General features: G+C 37.9%; 1 protein-coding gene across 2 annotated transcripts in view; it reads right to left on the bottom strand.

Annotated features, from left to right (window-relative positions):
* Nucleotides 1-5,835: 5,835 nt before the first annotated feature.
* Nucleotides 5,836-19,664, bottom strand: part of LOC135692952 (melanocyte-stimulating hormone receptor) — a 28,709-nt gene continuing 14,880 nt past the window's right edge. For both annotated transcript variants that reach the window (XM_065211312.2, XM_065211316.2), the window contains exon 2: nucleotides 5,836-12,838. In XM_065211312.2, the coding sequence (XP_065067384.1) occupies nucleotides 9,868-11,181 (1,314 nt within the window). In that variant the 5' untranslated portion in view covers nucleotides 11,182-12,838 and the 3' untranslated portion in view covers nucleotides 5,836-9,867. The remainder of the gene's footprint in view (nucleotides 12,839-19,664) is intronic.

Here is a 19,664-nt window from a genome sequence, read left to right as displayed (position 1 = left end):
TATGCCCTTCTTTACCAGAAAAAGAGATAACTTCCAAGTCGTAGATTGCGGAAATCTGGCAATTTATCAACGAAACGAGGGAATTCTACACACTTGCCGGACGCAGATTTTCTCAAAATAATACACGGATTGCAGAAATTTCAAAATGTTTAGCGGGATTCTTAACCTGATCCTTGTTGGATAGGATTTCATCATCGCATGTTTTGATTTTGTTAATATATAAGTTGTTCATAAATAAACTTATATACATTCAGAGGTGGCGCCAGAAATCTTCCGACAGAGGGGTTGGAGCTTCCAACAAGGGGGCTAAATTGACTATAATATGTAGTTTTCGTACGCTATTTTGTCAAATTTGCTCTGACAATAGCCTAAAATATCTTCCGATAGGGGGGCTAGATGCTTCCGATGGAGGGACTGTAGCGCCCTAGCCCCCTCTGGCGCCACCACTGTATACATTCTATTGCCCAGTTGCCCCCTTTCTGCTATTTTTACCAGAAAGTACTTATTTCCACATTGTAAGGGCATGTGTGTTGAATAAAAGTTGTTCAGCATGAAACTGTCTTTCAGAATGTGTACATACAATGTGGTTTTAGCGACATCAAAATTTGAACCCCTGCTGATCAGTGCGCCATATAGGATTTGCCCAAATCACGAATTCTCAATGTCCAATTTATGTGGTTTTTTCTGGTTATTCCCAGTATCGTATGGAACCTCTGTGCCAAATTACAGCTTTTTATTATTTTTGTCCGGGTAAAATCGCAATTCCACCACACTAGACGTGTAATGCACATTGAGCCAATCCCACCAGCATCTAGCCAGCACCATGTCCTTCAAAGTCAGTACTGCCTCCCTCGTTCCCTTCTGTCAGCCACCTTTCCAAGACTTACTTTCTGAAAATAAGCACACTGGAAAGATTTTATGAATAAAAAATAGTTGACCGGTCTATCTTTATCTCTAATAAAGCATGGTAACAATAAAATGAAAAATCATTGGCCCACGAAAAAATCTACATGTTTTTCTGGCCAGGCACTCGAAATACTTGAGAACCCCTGGTCTAGGGAATTCTCTGCGTGTTCGTGACTGATCTCCATACGACATTGAGTAGTTTGATTTGCGATACTACCCTCTCAAAATTCCCAGCTTCCAGACACTTTAACTATGTTTTTATTTCTGTGAATTTCATGTTACTTTGAATCTGTACCGAAGCCAACATATTGAAAGGCAACAAAATTAGTCACAAACAATTATCACCAAGCATTTTTAGATTACTAAAATTTCACTTCATTTTGATCTCAGGGTATTCACTTAGTACCCTGAATACCCGGACACTACGCCACTGATGTCGCAACAATCTGGGTCAAGCTAACTAATACTGGCCGAAGCAAAATTGGCTACTAGGGTTTCTTATTACCCATGTAGGACTTAAGATAGTGCTTTGAGCTGAAAATACCTGTTAGCTGACAAAAAACATGGCGCTCCTTTGGTGCTACTTTGGCGGTACTTTGGCGCTTTTCAGAACATTTCCTAAATTTCTGCCTGAAACACGTTGGTCAGAGCATTTCAAAATCACAAATAATGTCAATAACAATTTTGGGGGCAATATTGCAGTATCTAGACACGCACTCCTTTAATCAGGAGCTGTCGAAGTAGGAATGTTCTGTTATGTTTAAAACATGCAATTCTTGAGTGAGCCTACAGAAATATAGAATATTGCAAAAACAAGCGCTGAAAACTGATTCAAAGTCAAGATCATTGAGTCTTAAATGCGAATACAGCAACTTTGGCAAAGGATTGCTGTATTGGCTCGAAGAGGATGAGGAAAATAAGATGTTAAGTTTTGTAAATTGCTTGCTGGTGGACATTCTAAACCCAGTAAACAGTCGTGAAGCAGCTGCAATCTTCCAGTCAAAATCATGCCACAGTATTGTCTATAGTTTAAGCAGTGCGTGAGGAGCTCAAGGAACGATGTGTAAACTTGACTGAGGCCCGATGCATGGAAATGGTTGCAGCGCTCAGCGAAAAGGGGGCTTTGTTCCCCAGCGCTTTGATGATTTTGTCCCTAGTACTCTCCGTCAGAAAGTCAGTAATAAAGGCTGAAAGCTTCCAATATTTCTGAATCGTAAAAGGTCCTTATACCTCTATACAAATGTGCAGCGAAAGTTTCCTGTTCTGGCAAAATGTTGGAGGAGGTTGGTAAGCAAAATCTTCCCTTGAGTGCTAAATGACGAGAAGCGGCCAGAAGGTGGCAATCCTGGACAAAAATAGTTGAGACTTTTTACATTAAAAATACCTACTTACGATTCCCCTTAAATAGCGATATGGCAACTAAACGAAAATTATGTTAACTCTAAGCAACACAAGGCATGACCTATTCAAACACAAAGTTAAGAATGTGACAAACAAGCAAAAATTAATGAACTTCTAAACTAATGCTCACGAACTGCTTCTCCTTATTCACAACAAGTTTGTTGTCCATGCTTAAACTACGTATTGGCCTTCTTCTTACCTTTCCACTCGAAATCTTTACAATTTGAGCCACGTTAAAAACTGCTCTGTTGGAACTGCACCCTGCCATTCCTCAATTGTGAAAAACAGCACTTTTTATTCAACGGAACTCTCCAAGGACCAATGGCTGATCTGCAAAACACAGAAAAAGTAAAAAGTGCAGCAATACCTCCAATTGGCATGGTACGAGTACGAGTCAATTGTCCAAGGAGAAGTTTCCACGACACAACACCAAACATCAGTTTTTAGGCTTTATAAATACTGAATATTCTCGAAAAGGGGACTTTTTTAACAGCCATAAAAGCCTTCAAGTCCGGTCACATTCTGCCAGTTCTGGTCTAGTCCTTGGTCCCGGTCCAGAATTATCATACAACGTTAGGTGTCTCGAGGCAATTATAATTTGAACTGCCTAAGTAGAGTCCTTGTCTTTTACTTTATACTGTCTTGTAGGAATTGAGTGGCTCTAAAGCGAAAACAGGAGTCATCACCTATTAGCAATATATTTCATCACTTTCTGTGTCCCACCATTTTCTTTGTTTTGGCGCGTGGTAAGTTGATTTCAACAGCAGAAGAGACCACCTAAAGCCAGCACATCACTTCTTTTTCCATAATGATCTTAGAGCCAGAAAAAGGGGACAAGCAGAATAAATTTGGTAGAGAAAGACAAGTTAATTTTTGCAAAATAAAACGACAAGTTGTTTGTTGAAATTTTCAGCAGGGTAGCTTTTCTACAATAAACGATTAATAAACGTAAAAATAACAGAGTTTATAGGAAAATACCTGCAATGGGAGAGAAGGCAATTTTTCCTAGGCATAAGGCCTAAGGTAGTCCACAATCATCAGAGATGGTCATCATAATTCTTGGCACCACTCTCTTGGATCTGCTAGTATCCTCTCTTGATACAGCAAAGTTGCCAAAGCTAAGGATCTATCTGACAGGAATGGTCTTGAAATTTAAAAAAATATAGTATTGTGCTCTATCATCACAAAAATCTAGACAAATTTTTCTGTATGTTATAGGTCAAATAGATAAATTTTATAGGTCTTATTAACAGTATGTCAAGGTCTGACACTATGTTTTTTTCATTATTCATGTCTCCTGTTTCATCAGGAGTTTAGTAACTTATTCTTCCAAACCCACCCTTTTTATTACTTATTTTTCAGAAGCAACGCTGAATCTGGAATTTTTTGCAATTCCTGCCACCCCTAAAATACAATCAATCAGTTCATTATTGCTGCAATGGCTCAAAACTCATGTTTTAACCCTCTTACAAAATCTTGAACATCGAACTCAAAGAATCTCACAGGATAAACAAGCTATTTTTTATGTCTTGTAAAAGATTCAACACTCGAACCAACGATTCACTTACATACAAGAGGATTACTGTACGGATTGTAAAAATGTTTGCTGTGCAGAAATCACTGCCGATGTTAAAGGTGCTTAAGTGCTTTCTATTCATTCCCGTAAATGGCTTACCGGTTTTTCTTGTTGTCTAATAATCAAGATCCCTGTTATAATCACGCACCGTTCAAATGTTTCTAGGGTTTTGGATTTTAAAAATTGATGCACTGTATTGTAAGCAAATTGTGATCTTGTTTATGAGAGCAGGGAAATGGCTGTTTGTTTTGCAGAAGTAAAGGCAGTATTGTGGTAAAAACAAGACAGAGACTTGGATGAAACCTGTCCATAAGAAACTAACATGGATTACTGAACAAGAAGTCGCGATATCATGTTTAACAAAAGTCAAAGCCTTAATAGTGGAACCCAACAATTTGTAATGAAAGGAAAACATATTTTTTTGGAATAGGAGGGGGTTAGATTTTAGAACAGTTTCTGCAAAAAGAAAATTACTTGTGTTGTAGTTGTAGCTATAGGTATTATTTAGAGCTACTTTTGCAAAAATTTAGAGATAAGTTGCTAAGATTGTCAAACAGTGGTCAAGACTGAACACGATTTTAGTTCTCTCAACCTTTTGAAAAGGACGTCTTTTCCAAATTTGAATGTGTACTATCAAATAGAAAGAAATAATTAATAAGTCTGCCCTTGTTTGCTGATCATGATATCGACCATGAAAGTTTCTTTTACCTATTTGCACCTTAGGCTCAAGAGCACCTGCTCACAAGATTCTTAAAGACGCGGCAAAGTTTCGTTCTATCGATTGAAACACAATCGTATATTGTAAATCCTTTACAGTTTCTTGCAATGCAAAAAAGTATACATGCAGCAACAGAGATGCTTGCAGCAACGGAGACACTACCTAGGCACTGGGCATCGATGTGAAACAACTTACTATCGCATTTATGGATAAACTATTTTTCGTTACGCTTTGCAAATAATTTGCTTATATTTTACGATTCCCACAAAAACAAAACGTCCCAAAGTACAGATATTTTTTTGATAAAATACAATTTCTTAAAGAATTGGATTTTCCTTTGCCATAAATGAGTTTGTGATTGAATCAAATTCTTGATTTTCGTGGTATGTAAAGGCTCTTAGTGGGCTGAATTATAGCCTTATCAAAACAAGCACGATGTGCAAATCTGTGCCTAGGACATGACACCAGCACAGAAAATAACTGAATCTTGAGAGGTCTGGAGATCCTAAATAGTCAGGTAACGTGGAGATCCTAAATTGTCTCTGAAGCCTGCCGTTCAGTCTAGGTCCGGGCCCAGGCCACAAAGTTTAACGTAGGGGAGGGGGAGGCTAACAAACGTGGGGGGGGGGGGTCAAGGCTTCTTTCATCTTTTATTACAGCCTGGTAATCAATTGTTTCGGAAAAAAGTAGGGAGGCTATGGCCACCCTGCCCCTCTCTCGGTGGCGTGGGCCTGTTGTGTAAAGTATCTGCAGTGCATGTTCCCATTTTCTTAACCTTACTGGATTATTTTATGCTTGCTTGCTTCAATGCCTTTCGTATTTTGTACAGTACTTGCTAAAAACACCTGAAGCCTCCAATAATTGGAGCCATACAGCTTTTTCTATTTTTACGGAAATAATGGTAGCATTTCAGGCAAATATCATCATTGACTTTCTAATATACCACGCCATTTTGTAGTCAACTGACATTGCTTAATTAAAGGGGGTGGCTGAATTCTTCTTTGAAAGCCAACTTAGTCTACCCAGATTGCCTTGCGTAAACACAAGATCTATAATGCATAGAACTGCTGAGTGGATCCGTCTTGGTCCCATCCCAACGAGGTTTCGTGTTTATCCCCATTCAGTACATTGATCCGATTCTATTTGATATTAGATCATGTAAACGGCGTCTAAGATACACAATAAAATGCTGTTATTCCCTATTAAATGACACAGTCTTGATAAAAAACAAAGATTCATTCCCACAAGAGTTTTTATTCTCAGATACACCATTACCTTTATTTACAATCTGTTAGATAACTAAATCGAAAAACATAATAAGTTGAATCACTAACTATCACTAGCTATTATATAAAACGTAATATACACTGTACATGATCGGTGCGTCGATCTACGTGCGTTATTCTCTTGACTGGTTATGATATGCAATCGACGATCAAGAAAAAATGTACTGGCGTGATTGATTTCAGCAATCGAGCAATGATTCGGTTGATTATAATGATTTGATTAACCGATGACTGATCGCAATTCGCAATTGCCAAAGACCAGAGATATCTAGTGCTTCGTAAGGAGGAAGTGACAGCTAACTTTACAAGTAAAATGAGAGCCCGAAAAAACGGCTCACCACATCTGAATACAGAAAATTCTTAAAATGTATTTACTTTGCTTAAATGTTGCACTTTACTTATTAAGACATCGTCTTGAATAAACAGGTTTATGAAACATTCTTAGATGTATCTTCAAGTTCAAGAGGTTGGAATTGTTAGGAGGTATGCATGGACTCCTACGGCACAAAAAATTCAATGTATGCATATGAGTTATCAATGTATCAGATGTTGCGGCCTGAATCAATCCGAGCGACTGGTTAGTGTTTATGCATATCAGCTCCGCTCTGAAGATAAGCACACGTGGAAAAGACAAATAGGTCCTTTAAAATGTACAGTTAGCATGTATCAGGGGCTTGGTCGCCCACCGGGATTCGGGAAATTTCCCAATAGGCCCCTTAAAAAATTTCATATGGGCCTCTTGGATTTGTCTTTTTTTAAAGCTTTCATCATTTGTTACATCAGATTTGGGAAAAAGCAAGTGAAGTAAGGCCCCACGCTGCCTCCGCGACATTCATTTCCAACATATTATAAATGATGACAATCGGCATTAAAATTGATGTGTCCCTAAAAATCTTGATTTTCCCGGTCAATGAAAATTCCCATCACCCTCTTTGGGTGTATCGCGTTAAAATGGCAACTGTGAAATGAATCCTCGTTACATGGAAAATTTCAGCAATGTAGAAAAGGTTTCCAGCAATATAGGGCGAGGTAGGGTGAGGTTGGGCGAGGTTGGGCGCAGTTGTGCGAGGTTTGGCAAGGTTTGAAAAATTTGACGGAAGGTTTCCGAGATGTGCAGGCAATAAACCCACTGATCGTGATGGTTTTTATCTAATCATTAAAGATCTTAACTGTACATTACAACATGACAGAACATTTTTAATAACCAAGTATGTTATTTGGTCAGAAAAGCAAATGATGTTCTAGTCAATTTTGGTTTGCTTACAATCCATTCAAGTTTTGTTTTTTCGTTCATGTTATCAGCATGTTCACTGAATCACCTGATGCAACCTCTCTTCAGATCGCAACGAATCATGGAAGATAGAACATTAGGATTCTCAATAACCGATTGATAGCTATTGAGCAAGATTTTCGAAAGCCACTGGGTCCTCACATTGTAGACACGACTAAATTTATGACCTTGATCAAGATAGAATATTTTGCCACGATCTATGCGGCATCAAAGCACAGTTGTCATGGTAGATTAAAATGCTGCAAGCTACAGCTAGGCCTAGCTAAAGGCAGCGCTAAAACCACAGACAAGCTTTAACCTGGAATTATCTTGCAGATCAGTCGATTATCTACAGTTTCATTAGTTTTTCAGTCAATACAGGCTACCTCCACTTAAAATGGAGGGATTTGCCTAGCCAAAAATTTCTTAATTAAAGCCAAGAACCTTCGTTCCTACCCTGAAAGCTAACCCCTTAAAGATTATTTTGATAATAAGGATGCGACTAGATTAGTTATAAGTCCATGAATGCTTCACTTTTGAATCCCTAAATTACTGTCTTAGGGAAAATGGCGCCAAACCTCTTACGTCAATTCTTGATTTTTTTAAAAATGTGAAAATCAAGTTAGTTTACATTTTATTTCCCAAATCTGCAGAAGATCGGGACTATTTAAGGGAATTTGTGCTCCTCCATATTTCTATTTCAAATGGAAATCCTAGCTTACAATAAACATATGGTGTTTATAAGTAACAACCTCTATCCAGATGAGAAATTCTCCTTAAACAAACAGCGTGCATAATGCCTTTCCATCTGAAAAACATTCCAGTCTTTGTTTGGGTTTATGCAAACATGATAGAGCGGCTTAAAGCAAATTTCCAGCTTTGTAAATGAGCCCAAACGCCAAACACTATTTCTCTTTTGGTCTTGGATTAGGATTAAGGAAATCTACGAGGTGTGTTCTATAATCACAATGACCATTTGTGCTTTGATGAAATCACAAGCTGTATAAACGTCAATGCATATGATGATTGATGGTCTGGACTTCACTGTTTGTTTCTCTTACTTAGCAATGCCGTTCTGACATTAGGCAACGTATAAATCGGCGTGTAGCTCACTATGTCTCGTTAGTCAACTATGTACACAAACAATAGCTTTTGTGCACATTTACTGTAGAGAATGGCTTTTAAATAAGCAAACATTTTACAACATCCTAAAAGCTTTTTTGCCAGACACACTGAATAAGGGTCTGAACGCACAAGATGAAAAATATAATGAATGTATACTTTCATAACTGGGTCCGAAAACACAGCTGGGTACATCTTTTGCATTTTGTACTTTCGGGTACTTATTCTAACGGTTCATACTCCGAGGACTGCCAGAAGAAAAGGCTTTAAGTATATTGTATAGTGTTTGCTTTTTTCAAAGCCATTTGCCAATTTTGTACCGCCAAAATTTCTAAAAGTTGAGAAACTTTGAAGAATAAGTGCCACGTTGCCGATTAGAAGATAAACAATAGCCTGTTGATTAATGCAAGCAATGAGAATTCAAGTGACCACCGAAATTCAGCGAGAAAATGCATCACTGCATTCAACATACAACGCGCCCTTAAATAGTAGAACTAGCATAACTACATCAAGCCCACTATGATTTGTTTAAACAGTCTGAAATGAATCATACTTTATCATTATGGTGCTTATATAGAAGACTCTTTATTCCCAAAACTTTGGCCTTTATGTTCTTAGTCTGCAGTTCTTGCTCTGCAGGTTTAACTAATTAACGTTGAGCCCAGCAATATTACAAGTAAATATTTTATATGTACAATCAACAGAATGTTTAACATTCAAATTACAACCATTTTTGTTGGCCTAGCATTAAAAATGAAATACTCAAACGTTGCTTGAAACAGCAAAAAATCCTGAGCCCGTTTAATACATTTTAAATACAAGACAAGTTTTTGTTATCAAGTTAAGATTAATTACCCTAAAACTACCATAGATTATGAAACGCCGTGAAAGTAAATTTCGTATTTTACGATACAAAACCTAGTTAACTTGACGGAAAAATTGTCAATAAGATAAGTTAAATACAAATAGGAACAGATGTTGTGGCTGAACTAAGATTCCCACCATGATTTAGCAGTCGCGTTATTTTAATGTTTCTCTGTAATGGTGGCATAACTTTACTATGGAAATGTGATGTCCGATTAGCCGGAGACATTTACCGAAGCAGTAATGTTCGCAATTAATTTAGGCAACAGAGAAACGGCTTATCTCACAACGCAGAGAAACAATTTATCTCCGAACGCATGTCTTTCACAGTTCCTGTTTGATCAAATGATTGAATGCATCTTCGAAGGACTGAAAATGATCATTCATAGTGATGTCATCGTTCCAACCGTATAGATCAATCAAACAATTCTTTATTGTTTGAACATTGATGTCAATAAGTTGATCAACAGTTGGCTCATCAAATCAATACCCAACTGATCTTACAGAGTGAGCTTTGAATTTAAATTTCAAGTTATTATATTGTCATTTCTGAAAGTTTTGTCATAGGCCGTTGGACGAAATCAGCTCCGTTGCCCATAAAAGTGATGATTACCCAGTAACATCATCCTAATTGGTTAGTTTATTTTAGGCATTATCTTTTTATATTTTTTAGATTAAAACACGACATCGTAAATACAGTGAGTAATCCATAGGTTCAGCTAAATCATAGCCTTGTGGATTGGTGGACTGTTAGCCTATGGTTTCCATTAGTTGAAACGTGGTCTTTCTTAGCCAGAAATGGTTTAGTCTGTGGCGCCATATCAACTAGGCCAGTTTCGGAGCCAGCCTTCTTTAGCGTTGTCAGATGCGTTCCAAACGAGGCGAAGATCTCCTTGGTGCATGTTTCATTTCCTTCTCCATTTGGTACTTGAGCAGTGTCGTGACAATGCTTGCAAAAGAACGTAAAGAGGAAAGAAGCTCTGACAGTACGCCTGAAGTCTTGCTTATACAGGGTGTAGATGAACGGGTTAACACCGGAAGCAAGATAACGTGCTAGGACAAACGTTTCGATTACTTGGTTGGGAACATCAAGCACCATTTTCAGTCCGATCATCATTTTCAGATCCAACGCGAGCCGTATACTGAAGAAAGGCACACATAACACGATGAATACGAGATACATCATGAAATACATAAAAAGGATCTTCAATTCTTTGTTGACTGTGTTTCTTCTTGCCAGCAGATTGTCAGGTGCTTCACGAATCAGTTTCTTGCACATTAGAAACATTCTGACGTAGGCAACTGCAAGTAGAATGAGGGGAGCGAAAGCAAAAGTTACTGTGATTATAACCGTGTAGTAAAACAGGATTTTGTGATTTTTGCTCCAAATCCAAATAAACTGAACGACGGCTATGATGCATGATATTGACCAAGCTGAGATTATGAAATAACGAACCCTACGTGTTGTAACCAAACCTTTAAATTGAAGAGCGTAGAATATCGAAAGATAGCGCTCTGCTGCCAGCAAACAAAGATGAATAACACTGTTAACTGACAGTATGGTAATGGATACGTCTAGGCCTATGTTGTACTGTCTCATGAGCCCTCCGTAGAGGAAAACCTGTTGTTTCAAGTAAGGTAGCACCTGAAGCAGACTGGCTATGCCTGTAAGGAAATCATTTACAGCCAGGCTTAACAGCAAATTGTTAGCCGGCGTCCTCTTCAGTAGTTTCTTGTCGGACTTAAAAACGAAGAAAACCAACGTATTTGCAAGTATTATCCCACAAGCAAAACACAGCCATGTTACGTGATATTCAGGGTCAAATGTCAAGCCCCTTCGCCTTGGAATCGTGTTGTTGGTCAATGACATTGTATTGTTGATAATGCCACTCGAAATCAATCCGATAAGATCTGAATTATTCCAGGCAGCAGTGGTATTGCTCCATTTATGTAATGTGCTATTCAGGTTCATCACCATGCTTGATAAATCAGCTTGTGAGATGCTATCCTGGAGGTCCGACGTCTCTGTTCCGGCCATTTTCCACAATAACAATAGTCACCACAGAAATGCCCGATGCCTACAAAAATCTCTTAGGCAGAAAACGTTGAGATCTCGATCGTTTCTTTAAATCTAGCAAACAGCATGTCAGTTTTGAAAAGAATAACATTGAAACAGCAAATAGCGACGTGTTTAATGCATATTCTAAGTTTTATGCGCCGACAAAAGAATATTCTGCTAAAATATTAATGCGGGTCACAGTTTTGAAGAATCTGTTTCACAGTTTTTTCCACACATTTATCCTCATCGGTAACTGTTCTGATTCTCCACTTTGTCCTCCAGTTCGTAGGGAAATGCAAATTAATTTGATTTGCAGGCTAAGAACCGTGGCTTCACAAGGCAGATGTGTTATTATGATGTTTTTGATCCCTCCTTCACTCGTACCTGTCTTCCTTACCGTCTCGCAAATAATGACGACATAGAAAAAGTCAACACTTTCATGATTTGCTGCTTTCCGATATTGACATTTCAGTTGTCTTAGCACAACATGAGCAGCTTTGCGAAAGTTATCATCTAAATAAGCAGTATTTCGTCCGCAATCTAGTTTGTTATAGCTGTCGAATCTTCTTGTTGCGCTAAATGGAATTGATAAATAATCGAGTAATACAAAAATCTAAAAGAAGATTTGTCACGATTGAAGACAATTTTGTCAACAACTTTGCAGTCAGATTCTAGGCGGTTTATATCATGACCAAACGGTCTTCAGTTCGCACTGCCTCCAGTTTCTTCGCGCAGGAGTTTGCCCAGTTGAGAGATAAATATTAGTTCAGAGCGACAAGAATGCTGCGCTCTCCTTCCGTGCAGGCTGTGAGAAGCAGTCAAGGAGAATTATCTTTGCCAATCTTTAAAATCTCTGCTTTTTAGCACAAGTTGGCTCTGTATTTGGACAAACGGCCTTCGTTGCGCAAATCACCTGTTTTCGCTATTTGCAGATACAACAAAGCAGTAAGATTACTAAAATTGTACTTACATCGTTTGTATTTGATTTATAACCGTACTCAACAGGTTTGAAAAAGTAATGCTCCCATTTTTGCAATCACATCGCATTGATCCGGTGTATGTATCTTGGCTACTCTGATATTTGTTTTGGACCTTCCAGCACCTCATCAAGTTCAAGGACTACTGCATTTCATCCACACCCCCTTTTATCGGCAGCTGCCTTGCATTAATCCTTGAAATTACTGTTGCTGAAGAACATTATTCAAACTACAGCTCTATTGAATAATCAAATTAAAGAGCAAGCATTTTGCATACAGACTACGCAAAAGTGATGAACAATGACGACAAAATTCTTCTTAATTACACAGGCGATTGCAATGCCGACAGTACCCTTAACATATCGCTTACAATATTTTGAGGCACTGTTAATCCCTTTCAGAAGAAAATGTGTAATGCGTGTAGGATGTTTGTTCCATTCGTGCAGTATCACTTATCTGATAAAACTCATGCCTCTCATTTTTTATGAAAAATTAATACCAGATAATTAATTCTGCCCAGAAGCTATTTTGAGTCAGCAATGTTCGTTGAGGGATTACTGAAACTGGACAGACCAGCGGCGTTCTTTCAGATACCGGCCAATGTGATCCGCAAGTCTACTCAGCCATCAATTTATTCTATTTGGCGTTGGAACTGGGTCCTACAAAAAAAATAAAGTTACTTTTAATCCCTTGATTTTCCTTGCTAAAAAGCTTGAAGTATTTCAATAAATTCAACTTTCCTTTCGATTGTGAGCTATTTCCTCAGATCATAAATGCACACACATTCGAGCTATTTTCTAGAGGCCAACGCATTGACACTGTAAATGTCGGAAGCAGATACAATTTGGTTATTACTGCAACTGAATTAAGAAATTGTCAATGTGAGACGCTTTTTAAATTGTTTCACCATGTTGGTCGGAATGTACCAAACGGAACTCAGGTGTAATAAACATCATTGTAAAAATTAAACGGAATTGCAACCTTTTCCAAATGTGTAGCTGCTTGTGCTTGTTTTAAGAAGCGTCCCAACTTGATAAGTATTAGCTCAAAAACAGCCTGATCTGGCTGGGGTGCTTTGTTGGTCATTTACAGATATGTGACTTTCTTAAGTTTTGTCAGCTGACAAAATCCCAATTAACAATTGGAAAAATTCAAGCACTCAATCACACTTTCTCGAGTATCAATTATTTAAGGGGATAACGAGAATAAGTATGCAGTTGAAAAAGTTTTGACAGATGGTTGTTTCTTGAAATGTTCAAAATGAAACTCTGCCTCAAATTTTAATGAATTTTGGACAACATGAGGACAGAATGGTGCTTCCAAGAGCAGTCGGTGTTTGACATTCAGTGCAAAATTGACAGCTGCGTCAACCTTAAAACTTGCAGCTTATGCTTATAGCATGGTAAAAGCACGAACAGATAATTACGTCGCTGTGCCTCTGAAATACTAAGCTTTCCAAAAGCTGTGGCTCGGTCTCGCGCATTGCCTCGGTCCCGCGCATTGCCTCGGTCTCGCGCTTTGCCTCGTCATCAATCGATCAGCGACGTTCACTTTGATATTATACACACAGGCACAATGCGAAATTGAAGAAGATGCACAAATCGTTAAACTAGTCATTGAATAAGCATACTTATTTTGTAATTTTGCTGTTATATAGGTTTAATCAAGAATTTCATAAAGTTGCATTGCGGATTAGAAAATGGCGTATAACCTTCATCAATGGGTGGTGGCCTAAGATTCACTTTAAGAGCCAGGACGCATTGAAAGTTTCATGGTTCAGGTCCTAAAATTCCTCTAAAATAGCGCTTCTGTAAGCGCTGCTATGTCCTGCAATTATTTTGTGAATTACGTATTATAGAAATTTACAAGATTCACTTTTGAAATAAGCTGTAATAAGGAGCACTTTGCTCTTCAGTTCATCGTTATAATATATTTTTCACAGGTCTGACTTCACTTTAAGGGCAAGGCACAGGTTTTATGGATATATACACTTTTAAAACTGGATGATAATTCGTGATAATGCAAGGGGGCCTACAAAGACAACCAAATTCATATGCAAGCAAACACGGATATGATAAAGCCTCCACTTGAAAACCAGGGTAATAATAAAATGTAGTAAATAAGGAACACCGCAATGCGCCGAGAATAAACAACATCAAACACACGTAAATCAGTTATGGCTAATGTTTCATCCCGGCATACGGAGCTTCATCACTTATGCTTTGCTCTAGTGTTTTAAGCAAGATGGTGTTTTTGAGCTTCTATCGAAAAGGTAATGCAAATGAGGAAAAAAGGGGGTGTGTTCAAACCCACTAATTATCTTTCAACTGCGCTGGTTTAATGGAACAGAGCTTGTCAAAATAAACTTAGAAAAATAGGACGTTGGCAGAAAATTTTCTACAAACAGGAGGGTTTGAATGAATTTCAATTTGCTCAAAGAAGATTTCAAAAATTGCTTGAAGTCACCTTATAAATATATTATAACCAAATAAGCTTTTGGCATCGTAAAACTTGAAATGCAGGCATCCTAACGCAGGAACAAAAATCTTTATATCTCCTTTCGATTTATTTCGATTTATTTCTCTTGCAGTTTATTTAATCATAAAAGTCGTTTGTTAATATTGTGATTTTTGTATTTGTCTAGTGCTAGGAGGTAGTCATGATATATTGCTCCTCCTGGCCGTTCTTGTAATGTAGTATAGTGTTTTCCGTTCGGTATAGTTTTAGGTGATCATGTTTGTAACTTTTTATATCGAATAAAAAAAATTGAAATGTTTCCGGTAAATTTGGAAAGAAAAATGTTTCCGTAGTAGGGTCACTATTATTGCTTCGATGTGATACGGGTATCTAAAAAGTCGGAAAGATGACTATTGAAGGCGGACAAATCAGTTTGAATTTAGGTAAGTTTCAGGGCTCGGCTTCAGACGTTAAGGAATAGAACAATATGTAAGACTCGTGTTTTCAAATATCAGTATCTACCCAAGCAAGTGTCATGTTTATTGAGCGTCTGATTGCTCCATCATGGGCTCCACCGCAGGTTAGAAAAGGGGGACCTAGGGAGATTTAAAAAATCATAACAAAATATTTTTGAAAAAGATCTATTGTTTTGCAAAAAAGTGGGGGGAGGGGGGGGGGGCATTGCCCCGGCCCTTCTTTGTCGGGAGGTCCTGTCCATTCATTCTGTCATTACATTTGAGATGATTTTGCGCCTTTAAAAATCGAAGTATTTTTTTTTAGTGGAGAGGGGAAACCAACAGCAATTTGCAAAAACAAGAGTTAACAAAGCGAGGCTTTAACAGAAGGAAGCTTTAACAGGTGCTTTGCACGGTTACAGGAACAGCTTCAAACTACCTTGAGTACAAAGAGCCAATCAGTTGGAGATGTTTAGAGTCATTCAAGCCTCGTTAAGAGAAAAAACCTCCAAACCTCCTCTCTGGCATAGCGGAAGTCCAGTCAAGAAAAGCTATGTAGGATAACGATGGTTGTGGGATAGTTAGAAAAAACACTTCAATCTCAAATTTTAGGACATTTGTTGGGATGAAAGTTTATTATATATTATATCCTATTTATTATATTCATAAATAATAATTTCAAAATAGAAAGTGAGCAATAGGAACAAAAATTGAAGCAAGTTTAGAAAAATTATTAGCTTTTGATGTTCTTATTATCTTAGCAAGCAAAATTGGCGAAAAGTCTCCATATAGATTTCAACTTGAGAACGAACTTTACCCGCAAAAAGATCGTCCGCGGTCAGTCTGTATTGTGAAGTAGATAATACAAGAATCTGTTTGATCGGCAGAATTGATCTTTCTGTTATAAAGCGGCTTTTATCAATGACTTTAAAATAATTCGAATAAGCATTAATGAAACTGTACTTTAAAAATTTCCGACAGAAGGACAGCTTTCCTACGAGCGTGGCACCCCTTAGCACCGTTGTCGGCAAAACCTTGACTGGTCTATCTCCCCAATGATTTGAAATCCCTAAAGGACCAATGTGACGAGTATTCAAGCAGATTTTCTCCAGAATCTTTTAAAAAAACAATTAAAAACCGTCTCGTTTTTCCTCTATGATGGACAAAATTAAGACCCGGCCAAAATAGACTGCTATCACTCCAAACTACAATCTTTCAAATTTTAAAGAAAAAGCAGAAATCAACGATCTTGTTTCAAAATCTTTCAATCTTTCCAGGGTACAATAAAACGTAAGATAGGTGAACGGAAGGTTCATATCCAAGCGTGGATAAAAGAAGACGCAGGTGGAAGGAGGTGCGTTTGATTTGTGTCTTGCTTAGACTGACATGTTTGGTCTGTCCCTTTTTTGATTGACATGTTTGTATGGTTGCTTTTAACGATCATAAACAACTCAACCTCAACTAAGCTGAAGGCATAAACAATACGTATACGGATAACAAAGCTCTAAATGTGTAACGTCTATTGCTTGGAGGGTGACTTAAATATAATCAATAGAGAAAAGACAACACTTTTAGTTGTTTCAATTGACTATTGTCTACAAAAGTTCCAAACGAAAAACGAAATATTCAGACCAGTTTAGTTGTTCATAGCTTGCAAGTGTCCAGCAAAGTAAAAAGCCTGCAAGCCAGGATTCAAGCAAGTTTCAAACAACCACACAGGTGAGCAAGTCACAAGATGTCAATACTGCAAAGAACCAGCAAACAGGCCAGTAAACAAAACAAACACAAGGAAACACACCTGAAAGAATGTAATAAAAGGAAACATATAGGTATGCAAACCTAAATGTTGAGAACTGCGCGGATATTTGCAAGAACTCGACTAAATAAATTGAAATACGAGGGAATAAATCTGCAACGACGTAGTTGAAAAAGGAAGGTAGCAAACAAACTAGAAAACTTACAACATACCAACAGACATGTTTGCAAACATGCGATAGAAACAAAAAACAAGCGATTCTGAAAGGTTTTCCTGGCCAGAACAGGTTTTCAAACAAGCGCACAAGCAAGCAGGTTGCAAGCTGACAAAAATGGGAAGAAACATGTCTGCAAAGACACAGCGAAACGAGCATGTGCAGTGGAATAAGCAAACAGGCAAGCAAACCAGGAGGTGGACACCGATGCAAAGAAATAGGTTTGCACAAATGTAAGTTAATAAACTGAAACGCAAAAAAATCTGCAAGGAATTAACTTGCAAAAGAGAGGGTTCAAACAAACTGAGAAGCCTTCATCAATGCAAACAAACATGCTTTCAAATATGTAAGTAAATAGACACAAACACAAGCAAGCACATATACAAGAACGTAATTAGGAAAGGAAGAGGGCAAACAAATTGGGAAGCCTACAACAATGCAAACAAACATGCTTGCAAACATGCAAGTAAATAAACACAAACGCAAGGAAACACATCTACAAAGACGTCACTAGCAAAGGAAGAGGGATAATAAACTGAGAAGCCTGCAACAATGCAAACATTCATGTTTGCAAACACGCCAGTAAACAGACACAAACGCAAGGAAATACATCTGTAAGAATGTAATGGAAGAAGCACTTAGACAAGGAGACAAAGAGGCAAATAGCTACGGAGGTGAAATTGCTGCCAGACAAAGTAGAAATGCAAGAGAAGTTCAAAAGAAGCATAACTGGATAAAGCTATTCGAAGGTTGGAGCAGTAAGCAAGACAGCTGATACAGCCATGCAAACACAACTAAGCAAGCAGAAAATTTAGAACCAAAGAAATGTCCGTGTTACTGGCAAACGCATTTACTGTTACTTTCAGCAAAATATAATTGAGTGAACAAGGAGGCCGGCATGCGAGCATTTAGATAAGGAAGAATATTTAAGAGTAAACACAGACAACCACGGATAAAGTAACTAAACAGGTATCTTTGCAAACAGCAAACATCACCACAGCCACAAACGAAAGCTTGCAAATTGACATCTACGGAAGTAAGTGAGCAAGTTAGCCTTGCCTCAAGTGAACAAACGTGGATATTTACCTGAAGGGAAGCAAACAGACGCGGTAACGAACAAGCAAACATGCCACTATTTGGCAACATAATGATGCGGTAAACCAGTAAACAGGAGAACCATTAAAAGCTGGTGGCTTTAAACAGGTGGCAAGGGAGCTAGGTCGGAAGCTTTAAAATTTATTCAAGCACATTCGATGTCAGAAGAATATCGTTTTAGGAAACGACTTCAAACACATTGTCTGGTCAAGAACTTTCACACACGCCTACCTAGAGAAAAACAGAGTGTCTACCCAGAGGATTTTGTTAAACAGAACGTCTACCCAGAAGATTTCTTTTAACACAATGTCTATCAAGAAGATTAATTCAAATACCATATTGTCAGAAAACGTTCTAACACACAATGTTTATCTCTTGAAAAATAGAAAATTGGCTGCTAAAAAACTACTGACTGAGCTAGAGATAACTGCAATAAAACGATCTTTTTAATTACCATGATTTTATGGATGATGTCTATGCTTTATCATATTTCTATGTTCTATGGATTAATTCTGATCGTTGCAGATTTGCCAAAGAAAATTGGCGTGCTCAAGGATGTGCCCAGACATCAGAGCCACACCCTATTGTGATGCAATTAATCAGGTTTCCAAAGTTAAATCCCATAAACAACTAAAAACGGAGCTATTTTTCCTGAACTGCATGTGACAAAAGCATTAATTGTGCTTGCATGTATCATTAGACACATGGGTGCATGTGACAAAAGCTTGAAATAAAAGACAATGAACAGTTGAAGAACACCCTGTAAGAGACATAAAGACAAATGCATGTATCAGCATTTAAGTAGCCCATGCCGTCAGGATTTTTCAAGCCACTATAATGAATATGTAATGTCTACAACAATTTCAGTATCTTAGTATCCGGTTGTATCCTTGATTCGACTGGCTTACAACTCTGAAGGTATTTCTGGATGGCTTGCAACGGTCAGAACTTTTTTTATTAGCTTGCTTTCAACACGTCGAATGGCTGATTGCATCTAGCTTTCGCAAGAAATGTCGCTATTGACAATCGAGTCTAGGGATCAGAAGTTGCAGAAGGAACTGTCCTTGCTAAAATGATATTGATAGAAAAAAGTAAGTCGAGTTTACTAAATATGGAACATTGTTAAGCTTTAGTGTGGAAATGCAAAAAAATCTGACAGTTGCAACTACAGCGGTCACAGCAGTTTGGATCCGCCCCTGCTAACATATAATATTGTTCCAAAATAAATCAGCTTCTCCCTCTAACTGTTTGTCACATGGTCACCACATAAGTTTACAAGAAGAAAATAATACAAGCTCTCCGGCAAAAATACTATAAGACAAGCCATGCATTTTGCTCCAAAACAAAATATACATTGATGGCAGTTTCATCTAAACTTTCAATGCTTGCTACGTGAAAATAAGGCATATTTCCGAAGTTGCGTCAACAAAGGGGAAAATAGCAAAAACAATCTCATACAAATAGGTCATACCGCTTGGAAAAAGTTTCCTTGACAAGAAAACATAAAT

The sequence above is a fragment of the Rhopilema esculentum genome, chromosome 3 (genome assembly GCF_057945365.1).
Source record: "Rhopilema esculentum isolate cy_ngs chromosome 3, ASM5794536v1, whole genome shotgun sequence".
Lineage (NCBI taxonomy): Eukaryota > Metazoa > Cnidaria > Scyphozoa > Rhizostomeae > Rhizostomatidae > Rhopilema > Rhopilema esculentum.
The sequence above is the reverse complement of the archived record's forward strand: the minus strand, read 5'-3'. Positions and strand labels throughout refer to the sequence as shown.